Source organism: Anabrus simplex, chromosome 4 (genome assembly GCF_040414725.1).
Source record: "Anabrus simplex isolate iqAnaSimp1 chromosome 4, ASM4041472v1, whole genome shotgun sequence".
Classification (NCBI taxonomy): domain Eukaryota; kingdom Metazoa; phylum Arthropoda; class Insecta; order Orthoptera; family Tettigoniidae; genus Anabrus; species Anabrus simplex.
This window is the reverse complement of record NC_090268.1, coordinates 233,215,286-233,238,123: the sequence shown is the minus strand read 5'-3', so window position 1 is coordinate 233,238,123 and position 22,838 is coordinate 233,215,286. Positions and strand designations below refer to the sequence as shown.

General features: G+C 41.6%; 1 protein-coding gene across 1 annotated transcript in view; it reads left to right on the top strand.

The window, feature by feature from the left end:
* Positions 1-22,838, top strand: part of Dip-C (dipeptidase C) — a 1,401,195-nt gene that overhangs the window by 670,550 nt on the left and 707,807 nt on the right. Inside the window, exon 3 of the mRNA XM_068227217.1 lies at positions 14,572-14,763. Within this exon, the coding sequence (XP_068083318.1) occupies positions 14,572-14,763 (192 nt within the window). The remainder of the gene's footprint in view (positions 1-14,571; positions 14,764-22,838) is intronic.

Below are 22,838 nucleotides of genomic sequence, written 5' to 3'. Positions count from 1 at the left end.
TGTCTCAGGTAGAATGTCACTCAGGGACCAGAGGTTAGAGAGCGGCGTGTTGGGAACAAACTTGAACATCAAAGAGGCTGGAGTAAATTTATGTGATTCATGAACCGCCGAATTCAAAGCAAAAGCTAACCAATGCAGGGACGTGTCCCACCTGGAATGATCTTCATGATGATAGGCAATAAGCGCGGACCTGAGATTACGGTTAACCCGTTCAGCCAGAGATGGTTGAGGGTAATAAGCAGAAGTAGTTACATGAGAGATGGACAAGTCAAAACAGAATTTACGAAAAAGATTAGACGTAAAAGCCTTAGCATTATCAGATACAATATATTGACACGGACCAAAAGAAGCAAAGATAGAATTTAGACAAGTAATGGTGGACTGAGCGGTAGCCAGCTTAGTCGGAAATAACCAGGAAAATCTTGTAAAACCATCTACACATACAAAGATGAACTTGTTGGCGTTTCCCTTCAACTGGGGGAAGGGTCCTACATAATCAATATACAGGCGTTCCATGGGGCGCGACGCTTGATGAGAAGATAACATGCCTACCTTGGTGGACATGGTGGGTTTACTGAGCAAACAAGATTTACAAGCTTTTACTAGTTCACGGATTTCACCGTCCATACCCTTCCAGATGAACCTTTCACGAATCTTTTCACGAGTTTTAAAGATACCAAGATGCCCCCCTAATGGGGTCTCATGATAGTATTTGAAGATCATAGGCACAAGAACAGCTGGAACGACAACCTTCATCATCTTATCATGCCTCGAAGGGCAACATAGAACACCATTCCTCAGAACATAAGGGACAACATGTTCCCCAGAAGAAAGGGTTTCCATTATCGGAGCCAGCGTCGGATATTCACGTTGGTATTTCTCGATATCCCTAAAGAGCATGGGAGCATCTGTTAAGATGGCATTAACATCAGATAGCATGGACTCGGGAGGAGATGAGCTATCGACCGGTTCATGGTTCTCAACGTCGTTGGAAAACATTCGGCTGAGTCCATCAGCAACAACATTTTCGGTACCTCTGATATGCCGGACATCGAATTGGAAGGCAGAAATACGGATGGCCCAACGGGCTATACGACCAGTACGACGCGGCCTACCTAAGACCCAGCTTAAGGCTTGATTATCTGTCTCCAGGTCGAATTTAACATGTTCCAGATAGAGACGGAACTTCTCTAAGGCAAATAAGACTGCCAACCCTTCGAGCTCATAGATAGAATACTTGGCTTCTTGAGCCGATAGAGTCCTAGATGCATAGGCGAAGGGGCGCCTCCCTAGTTCAGTCTCTTGAAGAAGGACTGCAGCTACTGCTGACGACGACGCGTCGGTTTGGACGATGAATTTCTTCGAGAAATCAGGCATAGCAAGTGCAGGGGCATTACAGAGAGCTAATTTAAGATCTTCAAAAGCGGCTTGTTGAGAAGGTCCCCACTCGAATTTGATGCCTTTCCTACGAAGAAGGTTTAAGGGCGCCGCTCTATTAGCGAAGTTAGGAATAAACATCCTGAAGAAATTGACCATACCAATGAATCTGGCGATACCTTTAACGTCCTTGGGAGGTTTAAAATCACGGATGGCCTGTGTTCTGGAATGATCGACGGCAACACCATCAGGTGACACAATATGCCCTAGGAATGACATAGAGGGCTTAGCAAAGGCCACCTTGGACAACTTGACAGTTAACCCAGCCTTACGAAGGCGATTGAGAACTTCTCGCAGATGATCTAGATGTTCTTCAAAGGTCTCCGAAAATACGACGACATCATCCAAGTAGTGATACAAGTACTCAAATTTGATGTCGGAGAAGACCCTATCTAGCAGCCTAGTGAGTACAGCTGCTCCCGTGGGGAGCCCGAAAGGCACGCGGTTGTATTCGTATAAGTTCCAGTCCGTGGCAAACGCTGTAAGATGTTTAGACTCTTCGGCAAGGGGAATTTGATTATAGGCCTGATTCAAGTCCAAGATAGTAAAGAACTTGGCCTTACGAAACCATGAAAAACAAGAATGAAGGTCAGGAAGGGGCACGGATTGCAACACCACCTTCCGATTGAGAGCCCTATAATCAATGACAGGCCTGAAGCCTCCTTGGGGTTTCGGGACTAGAAAAATAGGCGAAGAATACGCCGACTTAGAGGGCCTAATAATACCATCCTTCAACATTTGATCGATGATTTCTTTCAATGCCTTCATTTTAGGTGGAAATAGCCTATACGGTGGAAAACGGACAGGAATCGAATCCGTGACCTCAATTTTGTATTCAATAAGGTCAGTAACACCAAGAGTATCAGAGAACACCTCTGGAAATGACTGACATAATTTACGAATACTATCAGCCTGCTCCTCAGGTAGATGTCTAAGGTCTAACAACATCTCATCCTGGGTAGGCGAAATAGATGAACATGATACAGAATTACACTTTAACGAGGAAATTTTACAATTGGACGCAAATTTGAATGTGCACGACCTACTCTGGTGATCGAGCACAAGACCAGTGTAAATGAAGTCGGCTCCCAATATAATGGGGCAAGACAAGTGCTTAGCCACAAACAATTTGATTTTCCATGTAAATTTAAAAATACGAATTTTGACATTTACAGAACCTAGGATTTCCAATGGAGATGAATTAGCCGAAACATATTGAACAGGAGAAGAGACATAGTCAGGTAGTTTACAAACAGATTGCAATTTTGAATACCATTGGTCCGAAATAATTGAACAAACACTGCCTGAATCTAATAGAGCTGTTATAGGCTCGTTATTTAACTCAATCTTAAGGAAAAGAACAGGTGCGGGGGTATCCGCCGCAATCCGAAGACATTCTTTGGGGCATTCAAAAGATAGATTTGCAGATTGAACATTCCCTGAATTTACGACCTGTTTACCAGGGGCTGAGCCTCGGGAAGAGGGATTAGTCGACTCAGCCGAAGCCGCTAGTCATTTTTTATTATTGGCATTGGTGGAGTTTGCACCAGAAGTTGAGCAGGAGGGGGTGCTATTTGAATTTGGGCAATTTTTGGCGATATGTGAGAAAGCCCCACATTTAAAACAGCCTTGTGATGAACCGGCCCCATTCCTTGTCCCACTCGGCTTGATCAGTGGACACTTATTGCGCAGATGGTCGGGCGACCCGCAAGCATAACATTTACGGGGTGTGACTGGTCGGCGAGGTGGTGGCCGAAGATTACTAAAAGAGGGAGGGGGTTCTTTCGCGACACGCAAGGAGTCGGCGTATCTAACTCCTTCCGCTGAGACGGCCAATGCTTCAAGTTCAGAGAAGGTTTGCGGGCACGCCGCGAAACACAAATATGACCTATAGGATGGTGAAATTCCTTCCACAATAGCTTGTACAATCTGATCCTCAGGGAAGTGAAGAGCAAACACCCTAGTATAGAATTTAATATCTTGGATGAAGTCTGCCAAGTTTTCATCCAAACGCTGTACACGATAATAGTACTTCTGAATAAGGGAGGACCTGGCCCTAGCCGGGACGAAGTTAGCTAGCAAGTGGGCGTGGAAATCCTCAATAGATGATTGCTCGGCGATGGCTCGTACTATTTTGTCGGAGAGAATCCCAATTGCATAGGGATAGATGATTTGCAAAATCTGACATGGGGAAAGAGAAAAAACAAGGGCATGATCCTGAAATTCAACTAAAAATCTTAAAAATGAAATTACGTCACTGGTGGTATTAACGGAAAACTTAGAGATACCTCTGAGCAACATTGCCAATGGATGAGGCAAGCTGCTAAACCCGGGTGACATAGTAGGTAAAGGTTTCAATGGCAAGGAAGTTAATTCAGAACGTATATTACTCAACGATGCACGGCGTTCAGACTCGTTGTCCAATGGGGCAGAGATAGTTTGAGCGGCAACCGTTATCCTATTGGCTTCTCCCTTAGGAGGCTCTTCCTCGCTACCTACATTCATCGTGGTGGGTTGATCAATTTTGGGAGGAACTTCCCCAGTTAACAATTGAGTGACCTTGCTAGATAATTCAGAAATACTTTCAAGCAACGTACTAGCTTCCTTCCTCTGAACGTCATTCAACTTCAGAGACAACAGATCGTTAACTCTATTTGAAAAATGATATAGCCTGGCTTGCACACGCTTAATTTGATTAGGAGAAGGATCATTTTCGTCAAAAAACTAACTACCGATGCTAGCCCAGTAGTATTCTCGGTGATCGTGGAAAGAGAGTCGTCAATTTCTTTCTCTCCCAAATTGGGGATGGAAATGGGCAAATCAAGGGACTCTCTAAGCTTGTTGGTGTCTATCGCAACCGTGCCTCCAGATTGCACATTTCTGATAGTTAACTCATAGATCAACTCCTCTTTGCGCAAATAGTTAAGATGGAGAACATCGCGAGGGCCGGGCATGATGACAGAACAATTTTGAAAAACTCAAAAAATTCCAGCAACTGAGAAAATGGTTAGAGTTCGGAACAAAAAAAATGTTTAGCCGTCAAAGGGGGCTAAATTGAGACCCATTTAACCACGTTCTGCTACCACTTGTTACCGTGTTTTTGCGGTAGTTAGAGGTGAAAGAAGGTGCGGGTGTGAACGGGTCTCAAGCTACGAAATTAAAGTTCATGTAAAATTAACAAGGTTATATTTTCTTTTTCAAAATAAAGAAATAACAAGCATGGCAGGTACAGAGTAGCAAGTCAACAAAATGTAGTTACAATATTTACCGGATTTGGGCTTCGCGCCCCGGCTTTACAATTCTTGGGCAATCAGCCCAACCTTACTCCAAAATAAGTTTTAACAGAGGGGCAGAAAACCCCATTCATGCTCAGGAGCACTTGCTCCAAATTACACAGAAAAGCCTCCTCGAGGCATACAACACTCAATTTTCAAGAAAGAGCCACTCGCTCTCAAACTTTAAGCCTCTCAAAGGCCACACCAAACTCCACCTTCAAGTTGTCCTCTCAGGACATAGACACAGGGGTAAACTACCCAACCTACTGAGGTCTATTAAGTGAGAAAAAGATTAATTACATGACCTCTAAAATAACAATTTGAGAGGAGGCGAACTTGCGCTCCTAATACACTTTGTTTTTTAAAACCTAATCTGGCTCTAGGCCACTAATATAAGGGCTAATCCCATACTACAGAGGTGACTTAAGAAGGAAACAATTTACATTACGTTAAAGAAGAATAGGTAGAGAAAAAGAAAAAGTTCACCTCAAAGCAATATGAGTGGGAGCTCGAGAGGGTTAAGCACTCTCTATCCCAATATGTAGTTTAAAAGATAGAATAGATACAAGTTTCTTTACATTTTAAGGAAGGTTACATTATGGAAAAACTTCGGACCCGCCCCGAGAGTTAAACTGCTGAGCTAGCAAAGAAAGAAGTTATTAATCGGCCATTACCTGTTGTTGACCGCTGCCGAAGAAAGAGGCGCTTCCCGCCTCCTGCTAGGTACTTTACGCACTGAAAGATGGTACAGAAGTGGCGCAGAGACCCAAAAATCAGCAGTTTATATACTCTCGCGGAAAGTTCGAGGCGTTTTAGGGAAGAAAACACCCGCCCACAATCACTTTATTGGGTAGGATACAGCAACATATTCAAGTTGGGGGAAGATACATCAGATTGGTCAGAAATTAATTAAAGAAATTCGGGATTGGCTAAATACAAAGCAAGGGGAAAGAGAGGGGTATACAGCCAACTTAAACAATAACAGAAAGAAATTTAACAAGAAACAAACTTTTGAAATAAAAATTTCTCCAAAAAATAGTTCTTTCACATCGCACTAGGGTGCACCATTGTAGTTTTTCAGTAGTGTCCTCTAGAAGAGAAAGTTCACACTTCTTACTACAAGCAAAACAAAAATACGTCGTAAATGACACAGTTCAAAAACTCCAAAATTTCCAGGTAGTGACATCTTCTGAGAAAGTAGAAAATTAATACCGTAGATAAAGTTCAGACTTCCTCCAGCAGAGGATTTTCAACTGGCGCACATTTTAAATTAGCGGCGTGGAGGTGTACCGCCCGGTACAATAATAATAATAATAATAATAATAATAATAATAATAATAGTCTAATAATAGCGATAGCTGATTGACATTACGACTGGCTTCTCACCTAGTCGTTCGTGGGTCTTCTCCAACACACTAGCGATTTTCGAAATTTAGAGTCATTTCACTATGGTTCAGATTCCGTGTAAATCTCGAGGTCCCGTGGCTATGATCACGCTATCAACAGTCCAGTCGCCGGGCTGAGTGGCTCAGACGGTTAAGGCGCTGGCCTTCTAACCCCAACTTGGCAGGTTCGTTCCTGGCTCAGTCCGGTGGTATTTGAAGGTGCTCAAATACGACAGCCTCGTGTCGGTAGATTTACTGGCACGTAAAAGAACTCCTGCGGGACTAAATTCCGGCACCTCGGCGTCTCCGAAGACCGTAAAAGTAGTTAGTTGGACGTAAAGCAAATAACATTATTATTATTATTATTATTATTATTATTATTAACCATCCAGTCACTGCTTGCTTGCTTGCTTTTTAATAATCATTGGGTTTCAGGGCTGCCACAACGTAGCCTGCCGTAATACCCCTCGTTTCAGCTTCTGAAACTATTTGACCGGAACATTTCGCCACTTGCCTTTCTGGTTGTGGTCTCTTCTCTGTTTCATTTACTATTTGTTCACTGAACAATTTATTTTATCCTGTCACCCGTGTTGTGTGTTGCAGAAATAAAACATAAGGGGCGATCAAAAAGTTTCCATTCGACGGCCGTACAGTCCTGAACCACGATGCCAATCAGGCAAAATCGCCGTGAGTAGTGAGGCAGTCATCCCACCGACGCACCCGCTTGAAGATCTCCGTGTCCTGCTGCACACCCTCGTCCGACAGGAAGCGTGGACCCTTCAAGGTAGAGATGGGCACTATCGACTGATAACTATCGAACTAGTCGATAGTTTAAACTATCGTAACAGTCGACTACTTTAAAAAACAAGTCGACTGAATTCAGTCGCACTCAAGTCACAGCGACATGGAAGCGAATGGAACTATCGGTTTATGGTCACTTCGGATATGTAATATATAATTATGTTAACTTCATATGTACCTACGATATATGGCGATTTTCTCTTGTCGTTTATATGCTCTTTATTTCGTTGCATATTTGTTTATGTTAATTACGTTAAGCCCTATTCATACACTAGGCATAACTATAATAATAATAATAATAATAATAATAATAATAATAATAATAATAATAATAATAATAATAATAATAATCTGAATAACTATAATAATAATAATAATAATAATCTAGAAAATACGGTAGTTTTGTGTTTGGCTGTTCTCATCTAGAGTATATCTTGATTGTGTACTACGGCAACGCGTTTTACATATTATTATTGTTAGCATTGTTCGGGAATAGAGCCTCATTGTCGTCTTTCTACGTTTCACTGTCCATTTAGCACCAAGAAAGGCCATTCGTATGATGTTGGTTCGTATTAAGGGCATCTCTCTATCTATTAGCCCCGTGTACGAACGAGTGCGTAAATCGGATTTTAATGCGTGTCTGTACAAGTGATTTCTAATTAGGGGTAAAATGCGTTAAAATGAGTCGAATTCGTAAAAGTACGACTCTTCACTTTTGATACGGAGAGTTTCGACTGGAAACATTCGAATGTTTTTCATGGACTGACTAGTTGCGTTATATGAATACTTTCATTCGACTGAAATCATTCGACTGTTCAGTCTTCTCGACAGGAAGTAATGAATACTTTTGTTCGACTGAAAACATTCGACTATTTAGTCGATAGTTCGAAGGGACTATCGCCCGACTAGTCGATAGCAGTTTTCAGTCGATAGTGCCCATCTCTACTTCAAGGCCTTTTCGAGGAGACGGAAGGACACCGTGTTTTACCACACGAGGATCTTCAACGTCGGTGGGATGAGTGGCTCAATGCTCAGTGCAATTTTGCCTGATTGGCGTCTCAATTCAGGACTGTACGGTCGTCGAATGGAAATTTTTTGATCACCCCTTATAATACCAAAACCATTACGCTACGTTCGTCATTATAGAACCTGGTGTATTAAAAAAAATGATCAGGCTGTCTAAGCAAATCGTTGAATATTTCGTGCATACTCTCCATCTTCCTCTCTGTCCAAAAATATTCGTTCACCCACTCTTCCCTGATTTCCTGCTCATCCAAATTTAAAAACTTTAAAACACCATTTTCCAAAACAATGTCCTCATCTTCTGACATCTCCATTTCGACTGACCTGTTCATAATATTTAACTTGCACCTGCTTGCATTTAGTGTGAGCACATTGCTGTTCACGCCAGCTTGCGCACGCGCGCCACCAAATTACTTGCACAAGCGTGTGAACACCACTGTTTCCTATGCTGACATTAATTAATGCGATAGAAGAAACTTGCAATAGTCACCCTGCGGCCAAGGAAGCGTTCGAAGTCCCGCTGAAATGCATCGAAAAGCAACTAGCGGCTACACCTTTAGATGTATTGTGGGTAAAGAATAATAATCGGATGAATGTATCCGCAAATTCAAGAATGCCTAATTTGAAACAAAAGAACCTTACAAACTTTTTAATGTGAATTACTTTATCTAAAGTAATTTTGATATCGTACTGTACGTTTTAATGCCGGCTCCGCGTTCTAGGGGCAGAGAGCCTGCCTCTTACCCGGAGGTGCCGGGTTCGATTCCTGTCCAAGCCGGATATTTTCACTAGGATCTGAGGGCTGGTAATGAGTTGATCATTGTTAAGCTCTTCGTCTGTGACCTCACTGACGTCTCTTACACGGTTATCCTGAGGAGTCAGTCCCGAGGCCTACTTTACACCGGGCGAGTTGGCCGTGCGGTTAGGGGCGCGCAGCTGTGAGCTTGCATCTGAGAGATAGTATGTTCGAACCCTTCTGTCGGCAGCCCTGAAAATAGTTTTTCATGGTTTCCTATTTTCACACCAGGCAAATGCTGGGGCTGTACCTTAAGGCCACGGCCGCTTCCTTCCCACTCCTAGGCCTTTCCTAACCCATAGTCGCCTTAAGACCTACCTGTGTCGGTGTGACGTAAAGCAGATTGTAGAAATAAAAAAGAATACTCTACTGCTATCCTATGATTTTTCTGGGTATGGGTCCAGTAAAACTAAACGCAAGCTTGTAGTTTTGTATGACGTTCAATATCGTGAACATAAAGTGTTTGTACAAACTGTTGTTGTTGTTGTTGTTGTTTGAGTCATTATTCCATAGACTGGTTTGATACACCTCTCCATGCTACCCTATCTTCTGCTAACCTTTTTATTTCTACATAACTACTTTATCCCATATCTACTCTAATCTGCTTGTCATATTTGTCATATATACAGTTCTAGTTGATGTACCCGTGCTTCGCTATGGAATTTTACATTGTATACGGAATTATAGGTTAGGTAGTGTACACCTTGTGAGCAAGATTGTATTATATTGCATAGCTCTTAACGTTACTCTAGAAACGCGACGGGGAAGTCGCCAAACGTCTTTTCTCATATGAAGACTGGGTTAGGGAATTTTCATTGTAATGGTAGGCCCGCTTGCCTACCATCAGTCACAATCAGGTTGGGGAGTTTTCATTATAATGGCAGACATTCACTCTCCGCCTGCTTTTTTACATCCTCAGAAAGACTCTCTTAATGGTTTTCCCAACTGAAATGAACATAGGTCATTACAATGAATGGCGCGATTAAAAGCAATATGAAATACTCGATCAAATGAAACACCGCGCATTTTCTCACTTTTAACGAACAGTACTACGCTGCCGATTTAAAAGTCCAAAGTTCCAGAGCTGGAATGACCAAGCCGCAGACAGCCGTGATCCATGAACACTCTTCGTCCTTTTTCGGCGGGAGGAGGGGGGGGGGGGGTCGAATAGTGGAGAGTCTCAGGGCAAATCTCTGCCCTTTTACTAATGAGTACCCGATGAGTCGGAAAATCTCATTTCACTTCACTGGTGGCGGAAAAATCTATCTGACTTGGAGACAAAATTTTCCTCCAAGCCAGAGGAGAAAACCTCTCTTCACTGCTAATTTGGAATAAAATGAATGTAGAATTTAATAAAAGTTAAGAGAAAGACGCTTGTCTCAAGAAACGGCTTTTTTCAGGGTTGAATTTTGAATTATTTAGTGAATTTTGGTGCTATAATTTGGAATAGGTCTAAATTGTAATTCTAGACCAGGTCATACTACTATTACTAAGTGAGCCTCTGCCAAATGTGCACACCGCTTATTCAAAACAGCGGGTCAGGGTAGGGATCAAATAGCTGGAATACTATGATGAACCACTGTGTTACATACCAGCAGTAAGTATCAGACAATGTATGAACCAGAGGAATGGCATGCTAAAGAAAAAAAAGTTTTCTAACTCCCTAGCTATTTCCCGCCAATATTCAGTCAGGCTGTTATACTCGGTACGCAACAGTAATCCCATCTATCGGAGTTGAGGACACCATAAGAGGCAAAGAACATCACAACAAACAATGGTCAATGTAATGTTATTGTTGATCAGTGTTTGCGCTTTCGATATTGTGGGCCTTCACATATAGTTTTCTTCCGACTCTAAAATAGTCGTTACTGTAAAACTGAATAAAACGTAAATGATCGGAAATTGTATTTTCTATAACTTTTGTTATGTAGTACTTTTCGATAGGACCAATAACATAGGCATTTAAAAATTAAATTTTAGGCGCCTACCCCTAAACTACCATTTCTCCCAGGGTCAGTAAAATTGTTTATAGCTTATAGTATAGTTTCTTCTTCCCTGATTCTATATACCGATTTTCATTAAATTCCGTTCACCCATTTTCTCGTGGCTCGGCGTTGATGTGGACTTAGCAACAAAAATCGAAATTCGTGAATATCTGTGTTATCATAGCCGTACGGTAAAAATGTATAAGACATAATTGATCAGAAATTTAATTCTATGTAACTTTAGTTATGTAGTATTTACCGATATTACCACCAATAATATAATTATTTGAGAATTGAATTTTGGGCCTTCCCCTAAACTACCATTTCACTCAGCGTGAATAAAATGATTTATAGCCTATATTGTAGTGGCTTATCCCCCGACCTTACATACCGGTTTTCATGAAATTCTCTTCGGCCGTTTTCTCGTGATGCGTGTACATACATACATACATACATACATACATACATACATACATACAGACAGACAGACAGACAGACAGACAGACAGACAGACAGACAGACAGACAGACAGACAGACAGACAGACAGACAGCTAGACAGACAGACAGACAGACAGACAGACAGACAGACAGCTAGACAGACAGACAGACATTACGGAAAAGTAAAAAGTGCATTTCCTTGTTACTGTGGACATGACCAATACAGAAATGCCAGTCTTTTGAAATTCTGAGCAATGTACAGATAAAACTCTTATTCCACGAACCTGCTACGCAGGCGTAGCAGGGGGAGAGGTGATACTCCCACGTGGCGCGTCCCAGGTGGCGGATAGGGGGGTCCTAACCGGCTTGCCGGCGGACTTGAGGGAAATAAAATACCTCTCGCGGACCAAACACACACCCCCTGTGGGTGGGGGAGGCTGACGAATAATACACCCACGGTATCCCCTGCCTGTCGTGCGAGGCGACTAAAAGGGGCGAGCAAGGGATGAATGAATTAGAACCATGAAACTACTTTTGATTCGTACCATCATGCGGGGAACACCATGGGTTGCATGTACTTGCGAGTAGTATCACTAATATGGTACTAAATATGTTTGTGATTCGTTGCAGTAAAAAGCCTGGCCTGGTGGATTCCAGTACCCGTGCGTTGTACCCATGTGGGCGACACCGTGGGTCTGGGCGTAGCCTGTGAGTTGTACCACTATATGAGCGACACCGTGGGTCTGCGTTGCCTGTGATTAGTACTCACTATGTGCGGAACACCACGGGGCCCTTGGGACCGGCACCCGTGACTAGTACCCTAGGTGAGGAAACTCATCGGTTTGCGTTGGCTGTAAGTGGCGCCATTGTGTGCGAAACACCATAGGTCTGCGTTACTTGTACGTATTGCAATACTTGTGAGTAGTACCATCTTTTGTGGAACATCGTGAGTCTTCGCTACTTCTGATTACTACCCCAACATGACACATACCATGGTTCTATTTTACTCGCGACATGTACCATTCTGTGGGGCCTTAGACGTGGATTTTGCACCCCCTTTAGACACCAAGCATCATTGTGCTTTGTAAGTGGTTCCTTGGTCGGAATTAATGTTATTTTCTATTTGCATTGAGTCCGCTCCACTGGTTTTTGTTTGTTTATTTTGTGTTTTGTTGGGTTCCTGTCCATTCATTCATTCTTCATGACATTTTATTTTTATTTTGGTCAGTGGATGCCTTTGAATTTTTTGTTCTTTCATTTCGTACCATTAGGGGCCGATGACCTTCGATGTTAGGCCCCTTAAAACAACAAGCATCATCATCATCATCAAAACTCTTATTTTATGTATATACTATATTATTACAAATTACTATATATTACAAAATACAGTTATCAGAATATGCATGAGTTAGAGTTGTTTTCCGGGATGTTAAGCGTGTAGATATTTTAAAAAGCTTAGACGTTTTAGCTACATTATGGTAGCCCTTGTCAAGAAGAAATTACACTTTTCAAATGTCTACTGTACACGGCTTAATATACAGGAAAACCGAGCTCGATAGCTGTAGTCGTTTAAGTGCGGCCAGTATCCAGTATTCGGGAGATAGTAGGTTCGAACCCCACTGTCGGCAGCCCTGAAAATGGTTTTCCGTGGTTTCCCATTTTCACACCAGGCAAATGCTGGGGCTGTACCTTAATTAAGGCCACGGTCGCTTCCTTCCCACTCCTAGCCCTTTCCTGTCCCATCGTCGCCGTAAGACCTATCTGTGTCGGTGCGACGTAAAACAACTAGCAAAAAAATAAAAATAAAAAAAAATATACAGGAAAGAATCTAACATTGTTGGTTGACATTGGCCGTGAAAGCCGGCGCCAGTAAATTATCAGAATAGTCGATAGCCAGTCAGAGTGAATATCAGCATTACTTTTACTCTCTATCGTGTTGTATGTCGCCTGTGGCCGAACCAGGCATGAATTTTTAATGGGTGTGTGTTCTGAACTTGACCCTTCGTCTGGTGATTCTCTGAGGCACGTGCAAGCTCAAGGCGACTGGCAATTGACTGGAGTCAGTTCCACTAGCCTACAGAGTTATTTCACGCTACTTAGTATGCGACGTATACTTCGCAGTATCGACTATATTCTGCTCTGTGGTACCGCTGTTCACTCTGACACACTCTGACTATTTAACACATCTTCTCCGTGGCGTCAGTTTTGTTCTCATGTCGAGACAGTTATAATAATACAACATGAAAAGCAAAGCCCTCTCCGTAGAGGCCATGAAGGCCCATGGAGGAGTGGAAGGTAAAGGCTTCCTTTATCCGTAACCTCAGCACTACGTGCAATATAGCGATTAGCTCTATGCTCGACCGCCTTTGCTCCCAGGAAGAATGAAAATGGCTTATGGCTTTTATAGTGCCGGGAGTGTCGGACGACATGTTCAGCTCACCAGGTTCAGGTCTTTTGATTTGACACCCATGGACGACCTGCGCGTCATGATGAGGATGAAATGACGAAGACAGCACATACACCCAGCCCCCGTGCCAGTGGAATTAACTAATCATCCTTAAAATTCCCGACCCTGTCGGGAATCGAACCCGGGACCCCTTTGACCTATGGCCAACACGCCAACCATTTAGCCATGGAGCCGGGCTGCCCCCACGAATCAACCTGGTACTTATTTTTTATGTAGGCCGAGTGAACCTCAAGGCCATGTGTCGCTCAAGTAATGGAAATGAAAAATGAAAATCCACAGCCTGTTTCCAGTCATTTGACCGGGTCAGGAATGGAATGAATGAAGCCCCCATCTAGCAGCGAGGATTGGAATTGTGCCGGCTGTCGAAGCCTGTCGCACTCCTCTGGGGCAATTATTCATGAATGATAGATGGAATGAAATGATATTGGAGAGTGTTCCCACCTCCGCTTTTTAAGTAATGGAAAACTCGGTTTTTTTTTCGGCTTCCTGACGGGCAATCGAATCCACATCCTTCCGGGTGAACCGAGCACGACTTTGCCGTCTCGTCTAAGTAGCTCCTAAACAATACAACTCCACCGGAAATAATAACGCCAGTATTAATTATGAATAGTTTGCTGCCATGGAAAATACAGTTTATCCAAACGAGCTGTCCAGGGATTTATACATATACAAGCCATTGTTTGATTTACATGCTCAACCAAGGATGGCAGTATTTCGGAAAGAGCGCAGTTTGTGAACTATTCGTGGGTGGACAAACACCACAACTGCGAATAATCTAGGTGGAAACTGCATGCCACCCCATGGCAGTGATGTGAGAGGTCTTCTCGCTGGGTGCCTTCTGTGGACGGGTATGTCCTAGCTCACGAGACGCAGGAATTTGTGAACTTCTGTGCCAACATTTCTTCCATTAATGAGAGTACATCTGCAAGAATTATTCGTGAAATGTGTATTTTCTGTTTTCAGGAGGCTTACTTCCAATGGATGTTCGGCGTTCGCGAACCTGGCTTCTATGGCGCCGTTGATGTGGACACAGGACGCTCTATTCTTTTCATTCCTCGTCTACCTGCAGAGTACGCCGTTTGGATGGGACACATCGCCACCCCAGAAGAGATCCGTTGCAGATATGATGTGGACGAGGTGCGCTACGTCGATGAGGTAAGTTAACATTTGTGTAAGTTTTGATGACGATTGTAATTTGCAGTAATCAGGTTGGCAGTGTGTGTGCTGCACGAAGAAAACGGAGAACAGTATGGCGACTTACCATTCCAAATAAATAAATAAATCATTATTATTACGGTTTGCATTTCCTTTAACTAGCAGAGACTTAAACAACATTCATTTTCTTAAAGGTCTTTCTTCGTTCAATCCCGTAAGTGTTGCATACGTTTCGACTCTTTCCGTTAACTCCTTTTCTTCACTTTACTTGACATATAGGTAGTGTGTAAAGCTTGGGACAACTTACTCTCCTTGCTCTAGCTGTCAGCATCGAATAGTTGCTGCGCTTTGTAAAGGTTCTGTTGAATAAATAAAAGTCTGCTCACTAATATCGGATTTTCCAGAAAATATGCTAATTTTCTTAATTGTAATTGAAACGAATTTGATATTTTCAAGGAAAATTGAATTTTTGATAATGTTGAAATGATTTTCTTCTTCTTCTTCTTCTTGCGTTACGGCCTCTGTAGGACCACGGACAGCTCCTTCACGGATTGCATTTTCTTCTTCTCCTCCCAGAACCTCTTCATCCTTTCTCTTCTTCTCTCCCGCTCTTCTTCCGAGATATTCAGTATCCTCTTCTCTTGTCTACTCCACTTAAAAGAAGATTTTAAAGACTGAAATTTTGTACTATACCTGTTAGACTGGAGTTTGTTCCTACATCTGTTGCAGGAAAACCCAACTGATACGCTCCTCAAAGGTCGGTAGCCTAGATGTCTGTTTGCCGGAAAACGCTATAGACGGGAAGTATATTTTGAGATGGAGAAAACTGTTTTGACACTACTTCGTAGGAAATTTATTTTGTTATCAAAGAGATACTACTGTGAACATGCATATGCGATCTCATTTCTTAAGAGGAAAGCCTTTGATTGTTGTTTGCCGCGTAACTGTTAGCAAATACAGTAAAGACAATACGCGACACTCAGCGAGATATCGAGGGACAGCTATTAGAGCTCTCTCTAGCAGATTGACCTGAGAACTACTGGTTCTGTCATAAGAGCACGTGAATTTGTTTGTGAAGTTTTTGGTGTTATTTATGCGTTTTCAGTGAGTTGACATAATTAAATAGTAGCGTGTGTCATGCCTTGATATCTCCTCTCAGCATGAGGGGAAAGGTATGTGCTGTGTTTGGCTGTAGTAACTATGAAGTAGAGAAGAATGCGCGGTCTTTCTTTCGTTTCCCTCGTGACAAGAAAATGTAAGTAATATTGTGTTTGCATATATATTCTTCCCGTGACAAAGAGATTTTTGTAGTAAGTACTTCATAATCTTCTGACCTGCTCGTCCCATGTTTTAACTGGCTTAAAATATAATACGCATATTTTATTATATAGTGCAGCAGTTAACCTTCAATATAGGTGTGATCTGTGGGTTAGATTTAATTCAGGAAAATACATATGCATATGAGTGTGGCTGGTTGTGTTCCAAGTTACCCCATTTGGAATGCCGTAATGCGTTGTTAAGCACTGAAGAAATATAGATGATTTAAGAAATGTACATATTTTGTTGAAACAATATTATGATGCAAATTTGCTTTACCCTAATGTAATGGCATTATGGCAAGTATTGCTTATAGGGAAAGTTTGAATGTTTCTGAGGCTAAATTTATAGATTTTCTTTCTGTTAGTAGGCTTCAAGTTAAAAGGAAAATGTTCCAGTTCTTAAATGTAAATTCATTGAATCATGTGTGTAAGGAATGTGCCGATATTTTTGTTGACAAGCGTTTTAATATGATGATACAATGCTTTTAAATGAGAAAAAAGAAAAATGTAGCCGTGAACGTTCAGGCAGGAATTCTAAAGCTAAAAAAGTAATGCATAAATGAAAGATCAAGCCCTTTCAAAGAAGTCCATTTCACATCGTGATTATATGTCTAATTTCAGTCTTTAAATAAAAACCTGTTAAATAATTCTTCATTCATTTATCCAGAATTGCTTTAGGAACTTTCAGGTTAATATCTTAGTAACTCTTTCTAGACGTAATTTATTTATCCATTCCCGTATATACATTTCCATTGATATTTGAATTTAGCGCGAATTTTCAGGTCAAGCCACTAGGAGCGTCACTTGCGACTTCTCTCCCATTTTAACAAGGCTAAATCCGGAAGTGTCGCGTATTGTCTCTACTGTATTTGCTATTAGCATCACTTGATACGCCGCTAGAGCAACAGTAATGTATTTTGGTAGCAGGTTTACTGCTACGGGGATTTCGTTTCGTTTGGGAATTCCGAGACTAGAGTTCATGATTGCAGCACGCATGTAGAGAGGAGTGAGAACAACCAAGTTGCGAACATTTTCTTCTTCAGATTCAGTATCATCGTCGTCTTCATCTAGGGCAGTACTGGCAGCATGATCCGCAATCATTTTATCGGTATCGCGGTTTTCTGACGTCACTAGATCATTGTCAAATGACACAAAATTCCCTAAGTTAAAATCTTCCAACTTATGTATTTACAGGGATTCTTTTGAGTGTTAAATTCCATTCATGGAAAGGGAAGTATCGTTAAGGCCTGAATAAACCCCCTTCCGAACGAAGCCAGCCAGAGGATGAAATTCGGTGAAATTTCTTTCGCGCACTAAGGTGCAATGACCTAAACTACTGGCACAGCACTATACTTTCAAACATTGCCAACGGCCGTAACCGTGTTGAAACACCGGATCCCGTGAGATCTCCAAAGTTAAGCAATGTTGGGCGTGGTCAAAATTTGGATGGGTTGCCACGCGCTGTTGGTGGGGGTTAAGGGAATGGAGGAGCGGAAAGGAACTGGCCACCCTACCGCACGTAAACTCCGGCTCAGGCACACCTGTACGGAGGTTCGGACCTCCTTTCGGGCATAATACACCCTTACCTTACCTTACCTTACCTTATCTTCCTGGTATTTTCCAAGGTTGGCACTTTGTATGAATTTTGTGCAGTTTTACGGCCGGATGTCTTTCTTGACGCCAACCCAGTGTAGAGAGATGTATTCATTGTTGCGTGTTTATGTGGTGGTTTGTAGTGTATGTAAATGAAGAAGTTGCGTATTAAGATGAACACAAATGCTCAGCCCCCGAACTAGAAGAATTAATCAGATATTGCTAAAATTCCCATCTCGATCGGGAATCGAACCCGTGACCCCTTGAACCGAAGGCAATTATGATGGTCATTCAACCAAAGAGCCGGACTTCATTCGTGTTTTTAACCATAGTATTTTATGAAAAAATAAAGCAATGTGAATCAGAACCACAGATTATTTTAAAGTCGCATGTTCATCTTAGTCCGTGGGTTAATTTTAGACTGTCATCAGTATCACATATCATGCCATCAGGGGCCGATGATCCAGATGTTAAGTCCCTTATAATAATAATAATAATAATAATAATAATAATAATAATAATAATAATAATAATAATAATGTATGCCTACCCCTAAGTCCCGTTTCATGATACGGGGTTGGGGATGAAGCAAGATGAAATTATATGCAATGTTTTTACGACCGGATGCCCTTCTTGACGCCAACCTCAGTTGAGGAGCTAATGAAGATGACATTAATGGTGGTGAATCAAATTGGGTATGGCGGTGGGAGGAATCAGCTGTGGCCTATGAATAGGAATTGTCTCGGCATTTGCCTGGAGGTGAAAATGCGAAACCACAGAAAACCATTCTCACGACAGCCAACAGTGGAGTTCGAATCCACATTTCTCCCGAATACAGTGCTTGGCTCCATAGCAGTAGCAGGTTAACACACGAGGCCTCTCCACTCCGTAATAATAATAATAATAATAATAATAATAATAATAATAATAATAATAATAATAATAATAATAATAATAATAAAATAATAATAATAATGATGTATGCCTACCCCTAAGTCCCGTTTCATGATACGGGGTTGGGGATGAAGGAAGATGAAATTATATGCAATGTTTTTACCACCGGATGCCCTTCTTGACGCCAACCTCAGTTGAGGAGCTAATGAAGATGACATTAATGGTGGTGAATCAAATTGGGTATGGCGGTGGGAGGAATCAGCTGTGGCCTATGAATAGGAATTGTCTCGGCATTTGCCTGGAGGTGAAAATGCGAAACCACAGAAAACCATTCTCACGACAGCCAACAGTGGAGTTCGAATCCACATATCTCCCGAATACAGTGCTTGGCTCCATAGCAGTAGCAGGTTAACACACGAGGCCTCTCCACTCCGTAATAATAATAATAATAATAATAATAATAATAATAATAATAATAATAATAATAATAATAATAATAATAATAATCGTGAGTGGCTACCGAACTCTTGAACTTCGAGTTTCCCCTTCTGTTTGGGAGTGTGACCTCATGGCATTCGGTATGAATGTGAGCACTCTCATCTCCCAAGTAGCCAAGCCACATCCTGTAACGAACGAGTCGTGTTTATTTTGCTCCGCTCCGTGAGTCACGCGACTTGCCAGCTGTCTGTAGGAGGCAGTGTGGGAGATCACTCTCTTCAAGGTGTACTTCAGATATTTATAATGTGTTAAACCTATCTTCCATGTATAAACTAATTAACACGGAGATTCTTCATTCATTTTTTGACTTCCCTCCGCCAGACATACACGTCAGATCGTCCTCCCAGAGTGGGGTCCTCGACCGTCCGTTTTTCGCCGAACAATTTCAATTATTGACCGGCGTCTGATTCTGTTGCTCGTCCGGACAGCGTATGCCAGGTTTCTTTTGCAAATTTACTGTTTTGTTAGATTTTGAAATTCTTAAGAATAACTCTTTCCTTTTTTAAATAACGCGCTTTATGTGATAAAGTTTCTTAATTATGTTATTTGCTTTACGTCCCACTAACTAGCTTTACGGTTTTCGGAGTAGCCGAGGTATCGGAATTTGGTCCCGCAGGAGGTATTTTGCGTGCCAATAAATCTGCCGACACGAGGCTGACGTATTTGAGCACCTTCAAATACCACCGGACTGAGCCAGGATCGAACCTGCCACGTTGGGGTCAGAAGCGCCTCAACCGTCTGAGCCAGTCAACCCGGCAAATGTCCGACTGGTTAGCTGAACGGTCAGCGTACTGGCCTTCGGTTCAGAGGGTCCCGGGTTCGATTCCCGGCCAGGTCGGGGATTTTAACCTTAATTGGTTATTTCCAATGTGTTGTCTTCATCATCATTTCATCCTCATCACGACGCGCAGGTCGCCTACGGGGGTCAAATAGAAAGACCTGCACCTGGCGAGCCGAACCCGTCCTGGGATATCCCGGCACTAAAAGCCATACGACATCTTAACCCGGCAAATAGTTTCTTATTCTCTGTCTTTGGCTTCTTCTTTCATTCAATATTACTTGTCCTTCCCTCACTGGGTTAATAAGGATAATATTTCTCTTACTGTTTATCTGAGTCTGCTCAATCGGGAGAGCATCGGACGTGAAATCTGAAGTTTATGGGTTCTGTTCCCACTAATGTCCGATTGGCCAATTTTATTCTGCACGTAACATCCCTTTGTTATATGCTATGTAGGATACGCGGCCTAACAAGCTGAAAGTTGACTTCAGATACGACGCGGTTGTAAAAGCTAAGTTTTAATAATAATAATAATAATAATAATAATAATAATAATAATATATTTTATTAAAGAATTTGGTCTATTATAGACGACTTGGAATCTAAGACTATGGTGTAGTATTCTCCCTTTCTTCATAGAACTTCTTCATACGTGAGCTGATCACCTGACTCTGTTCCTCCGACAACACTCTCGAAGGTTGACGTCAAATTTGCAGAAGCGAAAAATCCACAGAAGTGATCTGTCGCTGGAAGTCCGCCCTGTTAGTTATGATGTCTTCTGTGATACAAGATAGAAATAATTATGTGATTTTTCCTTACAACGCTAAGAATGTTAAGAAAACTTGTTAACTAGCATGTTTCTCTAAAATGTTCAACAAGGCAATAGCTAATATTGTGCTTTAAACGTTTTCCGTTTGTTTTATCTTATTGTTATTATTATTATTATTATTATTATTATTATTATTATTATTATTATTATTATTATTATTATTATTAATCAAATACATCGCAATTGGGAAGTAGCCTATCCCTGTGGTAATTATCACTTAACAGTAGTTTGATAATGAAGTAAAGTTAAAACATAATTACCCAACAACAACAACTATAACAACAAGAGTACAACAAGCAATTCCATAGAAAGAAAATATTACAAGAAATACTACTAGTTTAAAATTCTAAATCTAACATCATCATCATCATCATCATCATCATCATCATCATCATCATATACAAATTCACACACAACTTCGAGTGCTCAATACTACGGCTTACAATACTATAGGTTGAGCTTACTACTAGCTTAACATTACAACACCGTCATATACAAATTCACATGTACCTTAACTATTTCAACATTTTACACTATGACATACAACAACAACAAGAGTACAACAACAAATTCCATGGAAATAAAATATTACAATAAATACTACTAGTTTAACATTCTAAATCCAGCATCTTCATATACAAATTCACTCATAAATTCCAGTGCTTAACACTACGGCTTACAATACTATAGGTTGAGCTTACTACTAGCTTAACATTACACTACCGTCATATATACATTCACACGTGCCTTAAGTATTTCAAAATTTTACACTATGACTTACAATAGATTGAACGGTCCAATTACTAACTATTACCTTAGCATTGTAAATACAGAACGTTCATATACGTTCACAAATTCACACATTCCTTAAATAATTCAGATGCCTTAATACTACAATTTACAGTTTCATTAAAATATGACACCATCACATAGAGATTTATACACAATTTACAGAATATTGGAGTCTGTTATTGAAGTATCTTACATTTTTGGGAAAAGGCTCTAAGGCAACTGCAGGTAATGCATTCCAATCATCAGTTCCCCGATTTACAAAAGAATATCTACCAAAGTTAGTTTTCTGCAATCTACCTTTACTTTAAGCGGTTGATGTGTCCTGTTTATGTAACAGGGCTTTTCTACTCTCCCCAAGCTGGCTTATTCGTGTAGGCATTATACATGGCACATAACCGTGTTCGTTTTCTTCTACTTCCCAGTGTCTGCCGCCCAAGTTTTTCTATCATACTTGTCACACTGATTCTAGGATTGAAATCGTTAAACATGAATCTTGCAGCCTTTCGCTGTACCATCTCCAGTTCCTTAGTGAGCCCTGTTTGATATGGATCCATACGGCTGCTCCATATTCCAGGACTGCGCCTTCGCCTGGAAACTGCTGCCCTTTAGCATCCTCATCGCGAAGTGTAAGGACTTGTACGCTTTAGAAATTACACTTCCTATGTGGGTGTCCCATTTTAGATCTCACGAAGGTTAAATGTAAACTAGCATACGATTTATTTTCAGCATTTGCTTCACGTCGCACCGACACAGATAGGTCTTATGGCGACGATGGTATAGAGAAGGCGTAGGAATGAGAAGGAAGCTGCCGTGGCCTTAATTAAGGTACAGCCCCAGCATTTACTTGGTGTGAAAATAGAAAACCGCGGAAAACCATCTTCAGGGCTGCCGACATTGAGGTTCGAACTCACTCTCTCCCGGATGCAAGCTCACGGCTGCGCGGCCCTAACCGCACAGCCAACTCGTCCGGTTTTCTTTTTTACATCAAAGGTTACAAAGTCCACGAATTCGTATTTCTACACATTTGTAAATATATATATATATATATACTGTATATATTTATAATACCCGCTCCCTGGAAATTGCAGTTATCGGGCTGTTCCGAGCTAAAGATTTTAATTGCGTGGGGTTATTGCTACCGTCGTTATTGAAGCCTGGATGCCGCCCTTCTCTGTCAGACCCTACATGGAGTGCCGGGAGTGTCCGAGGACATGTTCGGCTCGCCAGGTCTTTTGATTTGACTCCCGTAGGCGACCTGCGCGCCGTGGTGAGGATGAAATGATGATGAAGACGGCACATACACCCAGCCCCCGTGCCAGTGATGGTTAAAATTCCCGACCCTGCCGGGAATCGAACCCGGGACCCCTGTGAC